The sequence below is a fragment of the Anabrus simplex genome, chromosome 1 (assembly GCF_040414725.1).
Source record: "Anabrus simplex isolate iqAnaSimp1 chromosome 1, ASM4041472v1, whole genome shotgun sequence".
Taxonomy (NCBI): domain Eukaryota; kingdom Metazoa; phylum Arthropoda; class Insecta; order Orthoptera; family Tettigoniidae; genus Anabrus; species Anabrus simplex.
In genome coordinates, this window is record NC_090265.1 from 371688373 (window position 1) to 371703855 (window position 15483).

At 38.2% G+C, this 15483-nt stretch overlaps 1 protein-coding gene across 1 annotated transcript in view; it reads left to right on the top strand.

Annotated features, from left to right (window-relative positions):
• Positions 1–15483, top strand: part of tweek (transmembrane protein KIAA1109 homolog tweek) — an 843591-nt gene that overhangs the window by 468466 nt on the left and 359642 nt on the right. The window contains 3 exon segments of the mRNA XM_068226772.1: positions 5458–5644; positions 9534–9704; positions 10959–11173. Coding sequence (XP_068082873.1) covers positions 5458–5644; positions 9534–9704; positions 10959–11173 — 573 coding nt within the window.

The following is a 15483-nucleotide window of genomic DNA, read 5'->3' on the forward strand; positions in this document are numbered from 1 at the left end:
CATATACTTCTATAAGTAATTCTTCCCTGGCATACCTGGATTTCAGGTGATCTATTGCTTTTTGATAGTTCGCTCCGGACGGAGGGAAACTCTCAACTAGCTCCCTGGCCACGGAACCTGGAACAGTAGCCTGTAGAAGATACTGAAATTTATCTTCCGGGTCGATATCACTATCGTCGTTTATTTTCTTAAACTGTCCCCCAAAACCAATCCAGTTTTTTATATCTCCGTCGAACTGTTTAAGCTGTAGCTTGGGTAAACTGAAATTCCTTTTCTTCATCGTCTCGATCTCGCTCGCTAAGGCCTCACCTCCACCAACAGATAAATTCACTTGAAAATTACTTTCGAACCTAACCTTAGCTTGTAGCCACTTCTCCCGGTACATTTCTGCCGTGTCGAATTCCTTGGCGTCGTCTTCTTCTGTCGTTTCTTCGACACCCCTAAGTGCTTGAATCTTTTCATCCAAAGATAACATCTGCATTGCCTTATCTTCTAAAATATGGAAGTATGTCAACATTTCTTCCGCATCTACGACTGCTTCAGATATTTTTGTTTGAAACGCGCCATGTGCTCTCGTATATAGTCTACGTATTTGTGATCTTTCCTTATTATACTGTTTAAGCTCCTCCATCTTAACTAAGTCCTGTCATGGTCGCCAGAAAATGTTCCGTAATAATAAATTTGGAGCTTAATCTATAAGGAAAATAATTTATTGTACAAGAATATTTCCTAACACCATTATTGACAAAAGCACTTCCACTGGAGCATAAAAACACACGCCTTGCGCACTTCACGACTGTCATCTGTTTTGAAACAATACTTAAGGGAGGGCTGTTCATGATACCAACCACTACAAACACATAACAGGATAGAAATCAAAATTCTCTTAACACAGCCCAAACTTTGCAACATTTTTGTAACGCTACTCTTTTGTCGGAAGTCACCCAGAACAAATCGAGCTGCTTTTCTTTGGATTTTTTCCAGTTCTTGAATCAGATAATGCTGGTGAGGGTCCCACACACTGGAACCATATTCTAGTTGGGGTCTTACCAGAGACTTATATGCCCTCTCCTTTACATCCTTAATACAACCCTACATCATCATCATAATCATCATCATCATCAATAGTTCTCAGCTGGGTATGTTGAGAAAACTTCTGTCTCCTCTTTTTTCACATTCACTCTTCTTGTACTATTGTTCAGCTTTCTCTTTTTCCTTAGTTCGTTTCAGCCATCTGTTTCTTTGTCTTCCTGTAGGTCTTTTTCCACCCATTTGCATATCAAATATGTATATGTCTTTATATTTTCTTCCTGTTCATTTATTCACATCATATATCCCTGCTTCTTTAATTTTGGCTTTATTATTTTCTATCCTGTGTGGGTTCTTCCCTAATGAATTCTCTCTCATTTGTTTCTTTACCTGTCCAATTTTGAAGAAATACCCTCCTATTCTTCCCTATTCATTTACTTCTTTTCCATTTCTCTCATAATCATCAGTCACATTTTCCTATTCAAAACTTTCTACCCTCTACAGTTCCTCTCCTTCACGTATTATATCATCAGGTCTTGCCAGAAAGTTTAGGGACACGCTATAATTTGAACATACAGGATCATGTCACTGTAATGTTAGATGAAATGACAATGTTTTTAGCTGTTAACTAACATTGGAGCACACGTATTTGTTTAGTCCAATCATGGCGTTTCTGCAACGATGGGTACTCCTTCTAGAAAATTTTATAGATTTTTAAGCAAGTGAAAAATGTTGAGTTTTTTGACAATAAAATGCAAAATTAGGAATAACAATTGTGATGCAATTTTGATTTATTTTGGATTGTTTCTAACACTATATTTTAAATTAGTAAGGATGAAGTATGCTTGAAAAATTATTTTGCAAATGGCCGAGCATTTTTTGGGTTTTATTTTTTCTAGACAAGGGTGGGGGAATTCATGGTATACATTGTTTGATATAAAATTTGATTGGAAGCACCTCGCACACTGTGGTTTGCACAGCAGCGTTCCTTAGGATCTGCTCTGTAGGAGAGATATATTTTGCATGTGCTAGGTGCTTCCATTTGAAAATTATATCAAACAACGTATACCATCATTTCTCCCACCCTTGTGTAGAAGAAACAAAACTCAGAAAATGCTCGGCCATTTGTGAAATAATTTAAGGCATATTTTATCCTTACTACTTTAAATAAATTAAATAAATTTAATTAAAATTAAAATTGCATCACAGTTAGTTATTAATTTTGCATTATATTGTCAAAAAAGTCAACATTTTTCGCTTACTTAACCCTTAACTGGTGTTGTTGGGTCGTTAAAGATACCAGTGACTTTGTACACCCTTGGCGCTCCCTCCGCATTCCGTTTTGGCTATCGCTCCTGTAGCTGTCACTTAGTGCAAGGTCAACTGTTATCTGGAGTTATAGCGTTTAGTAAATATTGGTTTTTCTCAGGAACTTGATTTAAATACTGTGTGGTGCCATTTACGACCCCACAACGGCGTTTTTATTATGAAGTTTATCGTGACTTAAAAATTTTGTAAGTGTTCATATTTCATTTGAAGTGTGTGTTTGGTACTTTTTCTTTGTGTAAGCCTTGCTATGGTTTCCACATCTTACCCTGGCATGTCAGTGTGTGATCCTTACACTTTATCAGCAGTGTTTTAGAGGAAGATGCTGAAGGAAATGACGAGAGTGATCTCTTGGATGAAAATGATCCAGATTATAATTCCGAGCACAACACGGATTCGGAACAAGAAGAAGGTGAGAAAGACGAAGAGGGAAGTTTCATGGACCACCTAGATGTCCATAACCAGCCATCATCTTTCTATGGTAGTAATAGATACAAGTGGTCAGCTACCGAACCCAACGGGCAAGTGAAACGTCAAAGTCACAACATTATGTCAAATTTCCAACCCTAAGAGGAAGTGGAAGCAGATTAAAAGATTCGTGCAGCCCACTAGAATCGTGGCAGTGTTTATTTACAGAAGATATGCTGGACACAATCGTGAAACACACAGATGAAAAAAATTGCTTTATACCGGTCATATTATTCCGATCAAACTCGAACAGAACTCAGAGACACTAATGTCACAGAAATTAGAGCATTGATTGGGTTACTTTATTTTACTGCTATTTTTTAAATCTAATCAGGAAAGTACTGAAGCAATGTTCACCACAGACGGATCAGGAAGCGACATTTTTTGTAGGACATTATTGAAGAAGAGATTCTTGACTTTAATATATTGCTTGAGATTTGATGATCTGACCAGCTGAGCTGAAAGGAAGGAAAGTGACCCTGCAGCAGCAGGGTCATCGCTGTTTCAGAGTATGATCGAAAATTCTCAGAAATGTTACAACATTGGTGCTCATGCCTGTGTAGACAAAATGCTCTTCGGCTTTCGAGATCATTGTAAATTTAAAGTATACATGCAAAATAAGCCAGAAAAGTATGGACTGAAAATAATATTAGCTGATACTCGTGCAAACTATCTCTTGAATGCCTTTCTATATGTTGATAAAGATAGTGATGGAGTTGGTTTACAAGCCGAAGAAAGTAAGTTTCAGAAACCAACTCGGTCTGTGATTAGACTAGCAAAACCAATCTGCTGCACAAATCGCAATATTACAACCGATAATTACTTCATCTCAATAGAACTCATGTCACAACTAAAGAAACAAAAATTAACTTGCACAGGAATGATCAGAAAGAATAGAACGGAAATACCTCCTGAATTCCAGCCAAACAGAAACTGTATGATGGGCTCTACAGAGCACAGTTTCACTGCCGACCTCACACTAATCTCTCATGTTCCGAAGAAAGGAAAAGCTGTGTTATTAGTGTCCAGTATGCACCATTGCAAAGCTGTAGACACTGAAACTGGTAAACATGAAATCACAACATTCTATGACAATACTAAAGGTGGAGTGGATACTCTTGACCAGTTGTATGTTACCTACAGCACAAGCATAAGGACGTGCAGATGGCCCTTCGCGATTTTCTTCACCATCCTCAATATTATTGGAATAAATTCTTTCATTGTGCAGACATTGCTCAAAAAACTACATGCCTGTCAGTCGCTTTCAGTTCCTCAAAACATTGGCCAGACAATTAACTGAACCTTACCTCAATGAAAGACTTGTCAATTACTGACTTCCGAAAGAATTGCGAATGGTAGTGTCAAGAATTTTAAATAAGAATACTGTTCCAAAGGTGCAAACATCCAATCAAAACTCAAAAAGGTTGCGATGTGCACTGTGTCCTTGCTCTGCTGAAAAAAAAAGACAAATCGGTACCGTTCCGTGGTGTGTAAGGATTTTGGAGAAGACATGTATTGGGTTCTAAGTGGTTGTGAAAATGACTTAAATGACTGTGAAATTCAAACTTTTTTGAGTTCTGTATACTATAATATTTAAATGTACCTTTTAATTTGCTTTGGAGCAATGAACATTTAAAATTTGTGTAAAATATGTGTAAGTAGTGTAGCATTATGCTTCGTGAATTTACCGAGCTCGGACCATTTTAAGCAAGCCTCGGACCTATGGGAGTAACGGAGTCCCACTCTCATTTGACAGGCGAGGGACTCCTTGGAAACAACTTCGCGAACGAAATGGAATTAGATGGGGAGCTATCAATATTAATGGGGTTTATGGAAGAAAGAAAGTAGAACTGGCTGAGTCAGCAAAGAGGATGCATTTGGATGTGCTAGGAGTAAGTGATATTCAGCTAAGGGGAGATAACGAGGAAGAGATAGGAGATTATAAAGTGTACTTGACAGGTGTTAGAAAGGGAAGGGCAGAGTATGGGGTAGGGCTGTTTATCAGGAATACCATTGCATGCAACATAGTTTCTGTTAGGCATGTAAATGAGCGAATTATGTGGGTAGATTTATCAGTTGGAGGAATTAGGGCGAGAATTGTCTCGGTGTATTCACCATGTGAGGGTGCAGATGAAGACAAAGTTGACAAGTTTTATGAAGCATTGAGTGACATCGTGGTCGGAGTCAACAGCAAGGATAGAATAGTGCTAATGGGCGATTTCAATGCGAGAGTTGGAAGTGGAACTGAAGGATACGAAAGAGTGATTGGTAAATGTGGGTAAGATATGGAAGCTAATGGGAATGGGAAGAGTTTACTGGACTTCAGTGCTAGTATGGATTTAGCAGTTACGAATACATTCCTCAAGCATAAGGCTATTCACCGCTACACATGGGAGACTAGGGGTCCCAGATCCATAATAGACTATATCTTGAACGACTTTGAATTTAGGAAATCTGTTAGGAATGTACGAGTTTTATGCGGATTTTTCGATGATACAGATCACTATCTGATCTGTAATGAACTAAGTATCTCTAGGCCTAGGGTAGAGAAAGTGAAATCTGTCTGGAAACGAATAAGGGTAGAAAAGCCAAATATATATAATGATTTTCTCCTTCCAACTTTTCTTTTTCTAGGAATCCAAACTAAATACATTGACTACAGAAGATACGCTGGATGATCCTGACTACCTTATACCTACAGCAGGTGGATATAGTTTGTATCCACTCCAGGATTCACTACGTCTTCTGGATGCTCATCTTATTTTTGAACCATTACTTTCAAGTTTAGGAGTGATGGTTGGCTCTGTTGGAAGCCCAACAGGTACTTATTTGTTTTATGTCTAAAAAATCACTAAATAGTTTTTTCTCATATTTTGTGACCATTTCAAGTATTGGCTGGCAGTTCATTATTTCAAACATACAAAATGCATCTAGAAAATAACCAGATTGATTTTCTAAAATTTGTGGTTTACAAAATTCCAGAATGGTAATGTCAGCTTCATTGTAGTCCTCTCCCCATTCTACACTTATGTCTTTAGTGCCAAAGCTTTCAGCTGACTAATGCCTGTTCCAGTATACTGCTTACATATGTGAAATAAGGTCAAATGGGCCCACCTATTCAGTACATAAATATTAATGTCAAATATAACTAAATTTCATAAAAATCTGTTATATTCTCATTCAGACATTAATTCATGGGACTAGTTTCAATCTTGCTTGGGTCATCTTCAGCCATTACATAGTTAAATTGGCACATTAAAAACACTGAAACACACAAAACATATAAAAAAGAAAACACTTTAAAAATGAGTCTTTAGTGAAAGAAATCTTGAAGATAAGAAGCTGGCATGTGACCAATACAGTGCTACTAATTTAATAAACATTTCTTCTGCATATCATTTTGCGACTGATGGACATGGTGGCGGTAACAATCATAATAACAAAAGGATTGCATATGTCTATATGTCTATATTGACTCATATCAGCAATTGAGTCAGTTGAAATAAACGGTGCAGTCTAGCATTACAACATTCAGATTTCACTCTTGACTGATACATCCTATAAACAAGTTTATATCTTGTGAAAATAAATCCACGCTGTATGAATTCCAAAAGTACAGAATAAAACATTACAAAGATATCATCACAATTTGAAATCAATGTTAAAAGTTATACAATTGCCAAAAACTTTCTCATCTGGGGAATTTAATGTCTTACAGTTGTTTTATATGCAATTTCCAGTTACATTAATTTATTTGTACATCTATGGTAATATTCCAACATCGCATGCAAGATCTATTATTTATCTTCAATTTCTCTTTACAGTAATATTGCCATAAAAATACAAAAAAAAAAAGGTTTTAATTAACTTCCAGAATATGAAAGGGATTTAAAGTAACAAACGATGCCATGATTATGGAGCAGCAAAGACAGACACAGCATTAACCAATGCTATCTCATAAAATGGAATGTGCTAGAAATAAAACCTATGCACACATAAATAACGAATGATTGAATAACGCAAATGGCTTTCAGATTTGGAAAGGAAAATAAGTCAAGAATGCATGTACATGCAGGACGTAACTACCTAAATACACCACAGACAGACATGTAATTCTCTTCCTAGAGTTGAAGATACACTTCCCATTTCACACAACAAACAATCAAATCTGCAGTTATAATCACATTTAAGATGATCTGGACTGCTCCTGCTCTCCACCGCTCAAATTCCCCATAACTACAATCGTACTATACATGCACATCAAATATTCAAAGGAAATAACTTGCCTGCAGTCAAGAAAATCTTCTATACTCAAATGGTAATTGGACAAGATGACATAAACATAAGCTCTGTACAATGTGTGTGTTGGGGTGGGATAACAGAGCAGACTGACCGCGCCTGAGGCTAACTCGAGCCTGCGTATTTATTAGATTGTCACCGTGGCCTAAATGAAAATTGGGCGGAAACTATATATACCACCTTGTAGAACTTCTATATCAGCTATACCATATGCTTGAGTCCTCTGTCATTGCTTTCTTGAACTTATTTTTCTTATTTTTGCATGTGCTCGCTTCTGAACTCCATGCTTCCAGCTGCTCAAGACGCGTGCTTTCACCATTTTATTTGCATCGTGTGAAGTGTTTAGTCTGTGATCTGCTCCTATCATGAGTGGATCATTGAATGAAAGTGGAATTGTAGAGATGTTAGAAGAGATTTTTTATGACAGTTGTTCAGAAGAAGAGGTAGATGATTCAGATCCAGACTCTGATTTCAAATTTTATGTTATGGCAATCTCAAATGCATTTGTGTTGTACCAGGAAACATGGGATGCAGGTACCAGAAAAAAAATGCCATCTACAACAGTTCATGGTTGAGTTAGGTGAAGCTCTTATAGTAAATTCTGGAGCAGATGTCCGCCAGCAACCAGAATCAAGTACAGCCTCCAACAGATTGCTAGGACAGCATTTTGTTTAGATGATTCCTCCAACAGAAAAGAAAGCACAACCAACACACACTTGCCAAGTCTGTGCAGATAGAAGAAAAGCGGAAAATGGGAAAGTAACAAGAAAGGAGACATGCTGGTAGTGTCCAATGAGTTCTGTAGCACTTTATGTACCTGAATGCCAGTCTGCCTGCCCATATGCCACCTTAAAACATGGTCTTCAATGTATTAAAGTCAAGGAGAGTATGAGAATGGGCAGAAAGATTTAAAAACAGAAGACAAAATATCCACTGTGAACTCTGGAGTATGAAACCAATTTGGATGGCAATTGAGACACTGAAACAGCAGATTGACCAATAAATCTGTGACAAAATGTGAGTTGTTGTTGTTGTTGTTGAAATTGCTGCACAGTTGAGAATAAGTCGTAGATCGGTGTACCGTATCATTGATTGTCTCACTATAGGAAAGAGTTTAACAGATGAGTACCAAGGCAGCTGTCTGGTGATTAAAAGTGCAAAACCAAGCAAGTACCTGTGCAGGTTGGGCAAACACTGGAGCTGTAACTTAAGGCCACGGCTGCTTCCTTCTCATTCTTAGCCCTTTCCTATTCCATCATCGCCATAAGACCTATCTGCGACAGTGTGACATAAAGCAGATTGTAAAATAATAATAAAAAAAAAGTGCCAGGTATTTTGTCAGGAGCACTTGAATCATTGTGCTCATAAAGAAGAAGATGCTTTTCTTCACCGAACTGTGATAGGAGACAAGTCCTGCATGCACCATTATGAACCAGGAGTATGAGGCAATCGATGGAGGGGGGAAAGATTCAAGACACTGTCATCCATTTGGGAAATAATGCTGATGATTTTTTGAGATGTCAGTAACAGTATATTGGTCACTTCCAGGCAAATTGTGAATTTTGGTTGATACAGTGACATTTTGGTAAGCAATTTGAAACTTGACCTGTGAACTAATCGCTGAGGACACTTCTCTCAGAAGGAGTAGGGGTGCTTCACCACAAACCTCCCCATGGCTTCACATACAATGGATACAGTACGTCACCTGAAATTTGAGGGTTGAAACATCCACTATACAGTCAGGACTTGACACTATCAGACTTTGTTATTTGGACTTTTGGAAGGATATTTATAGCATCAGAAGTTTGCAGATTTTGATGAGGTAAGGAGGCAGTGTTTAGTTGGTGCATACCACACAGAAAAGCATTTTTTTTCCTTGAAAGTGTCTACAAACTTGTGGACAAGGGGACCAAGTATGTTCTACAGCAGGGTGGTCATGTCAAAAATTGTGGCAAAATTACTTTTCTGTAAAAAAGAAAAGGTACAGGTAAGGCATAGATATCAAGGATAATTGTAATTGTAATAAGGTACAGGTAATGAAATTGCTGTTATTTAACACGTTCACTGCTGATCCTTTACACCCTTGTCACCAGGGAGCTGAAATCATTATTATGTAAATATTTCCATATGCAAGAACGCTTTTGAGTGTTATCAGCAGTGATCGTGTTAATAGCTTGCCTTCATCCAGGGATAATGTATCCATACTTACAATTGTATTTTTGCATAGATCGCAATAACTACTTAAAATTCTGATAGGGTTTTTCTAAACTTTTAAAACTCATTTTAACAGGTAGTTTTAATTTAGTGAATTTTTAATTCTACTATTGTGTTTGTAGTAAAATTAAAGAGAAATTGAGGTAAAACTAAACTCCCCAATGTCTTATCTGTAATTGGTTTTCTTTTATTCACAGGTACCGGCACTGCCAGTGTACCATCCTCATTTGATAATTTGGGCTCTAACTTATCACTGGTGGGTGGTATAGAAACCATGCGTATTGATATTGTGGTTAGTGAGTTTGGCAAAATGATTGATAAGAAGAAGGGAAAACAAACTGTCATGAACAAGGGAGCAAAGACTCAAGGTATGTACAATATAGGACCTGATGAAATTACCATAATTTCTCAAAGATTGTTGAAATATATTTGAGGTAAATTCTTTTGAGGCTTTCATTCTCTTTCCTTTGCAATTTGTCCCTCTATAAAACAGATTGCTCAGGATTTCCATATGAAACTTGATCTTTTCTCTCATAACTTTACGGAATTATGCAGACTATCTTTTAATGGTAAATTTAGTCCATAGCAGATACCAGAATAAACTAAGTGATCTGATATTACAAACTGTTACTACTATCCTTCATTTTGATGACTGTGATGATGATGATGATGATGATGATTTATTTAATATATTGTCTTACGGCTGATGGAAACAGATGCTGGAGTAACAGAATTTGCTACTTAAACAATCAAACGTGTCAAACAGATGAACTATTATAGCATATTTACTTGCATATTAGACTCCATATTTATTGCCACAAAAAGTAGAAGGGGGTCCAATATATGAGAACCTCCATTTCATGTTGTGAACACATGACGTTTAGGCCTATATACCATATTTATTGACATAATGGATGTACTCCATAAAATTTTGGAAAGAATTCCCTGCTTAATCAATGGATTTCGTGCTTTTAATTGTCTTAGTAACATCTGTTATTCAAAATATGTAGCAAATGGAGATTGACTGCTGACTGACTTCTGCTGTCCACTCGGTACCGTACACTTTCCGCGAAGGATAGCAATTATTTCCATAGCATATGCATAAAGGGGATGACAGTGTGTGTAGTAATTATTGGTTATGATGAGAAATGAAGGATGGAGCAGTCATGTTGATAGACAAGTTTTTAAACAACAATGTGTGAAATATTCTAATCACGACTGATTCTTTTTAAAGCGCACAAGGTACACTCATCTACTAACAACCTAGAATTGTTCTCCGACAGTAGTCAGTTGTGTTGATGAATGTCAAAATATTCAACTTACAGTCAGTAATGTCTTTGCTTTACCTTTTGTTTTTCCTTTATATTTCTCCCTCTTCCCACACTGACCTGTCATTGTATTTTTTCTGTTGTGTGTTCCTTTCATTGTTTCTGTCTTTCGCTATATGATTAGAATACAAAGTTTGTAAACATACCATTTTCATAATAGCACCTTTTTCTCTTGATTTCTATTTTGGTCAGATCTTTTCATAATGCTCATTTATTTGATATTTGAACAACAATGACAATTTTTGGCAGAATGGGGTCTCTTGTTTCTAGTTGGTAGTGGAGGTGGTATTGGAGTTGGCAGCAAGTTTCATTTGGACATTCCACCTGAGACACCAGCATTCCTGTGTGAGAAAATAGGTGTGGAGCTCGACCTTAAGAAACAGGGTGATATGACAGTTGATGACATGATACAAAGGCAAAATGTCTTGTATATATCTCGAGGTCAACTCAAGAAACACTCCAGTACTATCTTAAACATCAGTCTGAATGTACGATATATCTCTCAGCAGGTAAGATACTTTCAGTCAACCAATGCATTATGTACCATTGCCATTAGTTTTCATCAACCAAACCTGTCAAAATTTTCCCTATATTTAGGCATGGATGTTAACAAGAGCAAAACATGCAAATTAAATTAGTGACATATCTGGTAAGAATGAATTGATTCCACTCGCTTTGAAGAAAAATATTACATAAATTCAAGAATTTCAGTATATAGTCCATAGGTGGAGAAAAGGGATGATGATAATAATACCACCACATGCATGTCTAGAAAGAATGGTTCAACGAAAAAGGCCAGTGGGAAGACCTAGGAACTGAGATACGATGTAGAGAGAAGAGGAGGGAACTGAGAGTCGGTGGTGAGGGAGAAGGCATTTGTGAATGGACAACAATGGCGAAAGCTCATTCAACACCACATTACCCAGCATGCCCTAGGGGTTCTACAATGATGATGATGAATTAGTATTATACCACCACCACTATTGGTTTTCCGTGGTTTCCCATTTTCACACCAGGCAAATGCTAGGGCTGTACCTTAATTAAGGCCACGGCCGCTTCCTTCCCTCTCCTAGCCCTTTCCTCTCCCATCGTCGCCGTAAGACCTATCTGTGTCGGTGCGACGTAAAGCAACTAGCAAAAAAACCTACTACTACTACTACTACTACTGAATATGAAAACCAGTATTAAAATGTGCTTACTTTAGAAGAGCACGATGCTAACAATTTAAGGAGTATTATTAATCATATGGTACACATTTACATTTTATAAAAAACAAAAAAATAAAACAAAATTGATCACGGTCTAATATCAAAGTTCAAAATGTAGTCTACTGATGCAGAAGTCATAAAAGTGAAATCCTTGATATCTCCTCCGTATGCTCTTTTTAACAATCTTGAATGATGTTCTTCACCGTTTGGTGGTGGTGGTGGTGGTGGTGGTGGTGGTGGTGGTAATTGTTTTAAGAGGAAGTACAACTAGGCAACCATCCTCTATATAACACTAAATCAGAGAGAAAAAATGGAAGGGGTCCGACACTTCGAAAAATGAAGGTATTGGCCAAAGGAAGACAAGGGCCACGAAGGGCGTGAAAATGAAAGACTCCCTAGCCCTCGCAAACCTAATAGCGTCGGGGTCGGAAAAGAACAAGAGTTGACCAAGGGAGGTCAGATAGGCTAGATGAAAGTGAGGAGCCTGGCACAAGGAAGTGGAAGAAATGCCAGGACTCAGCTGAGGGACCCGTGGTCGCCAACCCATGCTCCAAAGTTCAGAGCCCTGAGGCCCCTTTTAGTAGCCTCTTACGACAGGCAGGGATACCGTGGGTGTTATTCTACCACCCCCACCCACAGGGGGGGCTTCACCTTTTGTAATTGGCTCTACACTCGCACTCGCACTTTAACTTGTTCCACTTAAACAGAGTCCACACAACTCCAAAGTTGGTCCTGATTCGGTTTAGTTTGAACTATACCCCGCAAGGTAGGTCAAATCCACGAACTCTAGAAGTGACTGATAGCATGTCTTGAAATTCCTGGGAGTGAAAATCTTCCAATCTTGGGACCACTGTCGCACCATATCAAAGTTCTCACTGATTAGTCTTGCAGCTGTTTTCATATGGGGCTGCCTTGAATGAAGTCTGGTTAGACAAGCTTCAGATATGTTAGCATGAATAGGAAGATGCCAGTATTGAAGTATCTTGTGGTACTCTTTGAGTGGAACATTACTCCTGTGGAGATGAGGTGGAGGGATGTAGCTCAGAACTGAAAGCCATTGAGGGTCTTATTTTTAATTTTTTTTAAATTTACAATTTGTTTTACATTGCATCGACATTGATAGGTCTTATGACGACGATGGGATAGGAAAGGCGTGGGAAGTGTGAAGGAAGCAGCCGTGGCCTTAATTAAGGTACAGCCCCAGCATTCACCTGGTGTGAAAATGGAAAACCATCTTTAGGGCTGTTGACAGTAGGGCTCGAACCCACAACCTCATAGCTGCGCGCCCCTAATCACACGGCCAGCTTGCACAGTAAACCATTGAGTAGGGATGCACTTAATGGTACTGCAGATCAGTTGCAATGTTTTGTTGATTTCAACATCAGTCTTCCATGTGAGGGCTGTAAAACCACACGGGGTACAATATTTAGCTGCATGTAGACCAAGACCAATAGCCTAAGAGTGAAGAGTTATTATTTTGAGTCAGAGCATTGATACAATATGAACACTACAAATATACATAAACATAACGTACATGGTATATTACACAAAATACACGGCACTTTACAGATATAATTCGTTCGGTCACACTGAGTCCATCCAATAATCAATGACAGCAATTTTCTCCTCAGTCATTTGTTTGAGATCTTGACGTGTTCAGTGGACAGGACAAAGTTGACAAAGTTGACAATGTTGAATATGTTGAATATGTGGGTTAGTTTGGTTTTCCCCTGCAATCATGAAGTTCTGTCTGTTTTCCTAAATACCCCCACTTCTTGAGGTTATCCCTGCATGTTCCAGTACCACTTCTCAAACGATGAAACGATTAAATGACCTCCAAGTAGTCCAGCTGAGGTGATATCAAGGAGGCGGAGATTCATGAGGTACCATCCACTCTGAAAATTGTATACTTCACCACAGGTCTCGGCGCACTGTAGGTGGTGATTTGTTTAAAGTGGTAGAGACGTTGAGGAATCTCTTTTTTGATTTTAATCTTTTAGGAGGTAGTCGAAGTCAAGAGTTGAAGAGTTGAAGCATTAGAACTCCATGTTGTTCCATATAGTTTCTGGGTAATGATGTACTTGATCTCAGCTTTCCACAGTCCTAAGCAAATGTTGTTTTGAAGGACAAAGTTCTATCTGAAGCAACGCCCAGGTACTCGGGATATTGATTGTGTGGTAAAAGGGCATTACCAAAATATGCTTCAAGATCCATGTTAGCCATGCATTTGTTCGGATGGAAGGAACAAACTTTAGTCTTGGTCATACTTTGTTGGGTCCTCAATTTGCAGACATAGTTTCCTAGAACACTCAGATCTATTGTGAGTGTGGAATCAGTGGTTGTTATTTTTGAGTTCATTGTGGCTGTTGTTCAATCATCTGCATATCTAAACTTCCCTGATTTCATCTTTGGCATATCAGCTTTATACAAGCTGAAAAGGAGTAGAGTTAGAAGAGAATCTTGAGGTAGTCTGTTGCTTAGATTTCTTTGTGCACTAACTCTGTTACCTATGACAACTCTAAACAGTCTATTGCTCAGCTTGTTATTGACGAGATTGGCAACAGTCTTGCAGGGAATTACTCTAAGTAGCTTGTAAATCAGACCTTTTCTCTGAACAGGTTCGTAGGCAGCTTTTAGATCAGTGAATGTCACAGTTGTCTTCAAACATTGTTGAAAATCTGCCTTAATAAATGTTGTTAGCAACAACACCTGGTCTGTACAGCTGCAGTGAGGCCTAAATCCTGCTTGCTCTATGAGTATTTCTGCTAGTTATTTTGGAGCAATTCCGTTTAGGAGGACTTGTTCTACTAATTTGTGACACACTCAGTAGGGCAATATTAGTCTGTGACTCTCTAGTTTGTTATTGGGTTTACCATGCTTCAGAATAGCTTTTGTTTGTTTCAGTAAGGAAGGAATTTTACCAGTCTGTTGGTAACAAACCTACACAACTTACCACAGTTGACAAGGTATTTGGATGTAGCCTGTCAAATCCGAACTTTACCAGTTTTCTTGTCCTTCAAGGCTTATTCAATCTCGTCAACAAAAAAAGGGACGAGAATATTCTGAGTTTGATTGGCTTTGGGCTTTCAGACATTTCAGTTACCTCCAAACTTGTCAAACATGTTTCACATCCATTATTACTCTGGACATAGAGACTGTGTGTGCAGTTAAATTATTAGGAGTTATTGTGGATATATCATGAACTATTGGTGTACCATTATGCAGTTTATTTGGAAGGTTCCTGCTTTCTGCTAGTAACCAAGTCTTTGTCGAGTTCTTCAGTTCAGTACTGGAAATTCAGATCCATGCACCTATGCAGGGGCACCATGAGGAGGAATCACCTTCACCCCTGTATGAGAGTGAAATCTGGGTGGACTCAGTGAAGGTAGCGAAAACAGTGGCAGGAAGATACAGTGAGGAAGTAAAGGCTAATTTAGGTATCAACTCGATAAATCATTTAAGTGGTAGTACATACAAACACAGTCTCCAGATGCACTGTGTGCCAGCAAATCTCTGTGCTTCCAAATGCAGTGGGTTACAAAATTCTTCTCCACTTGTACCAGTAAGATGTTCTTCACTTATATTCAGTAGGGTAAGTATATTCAGTATGA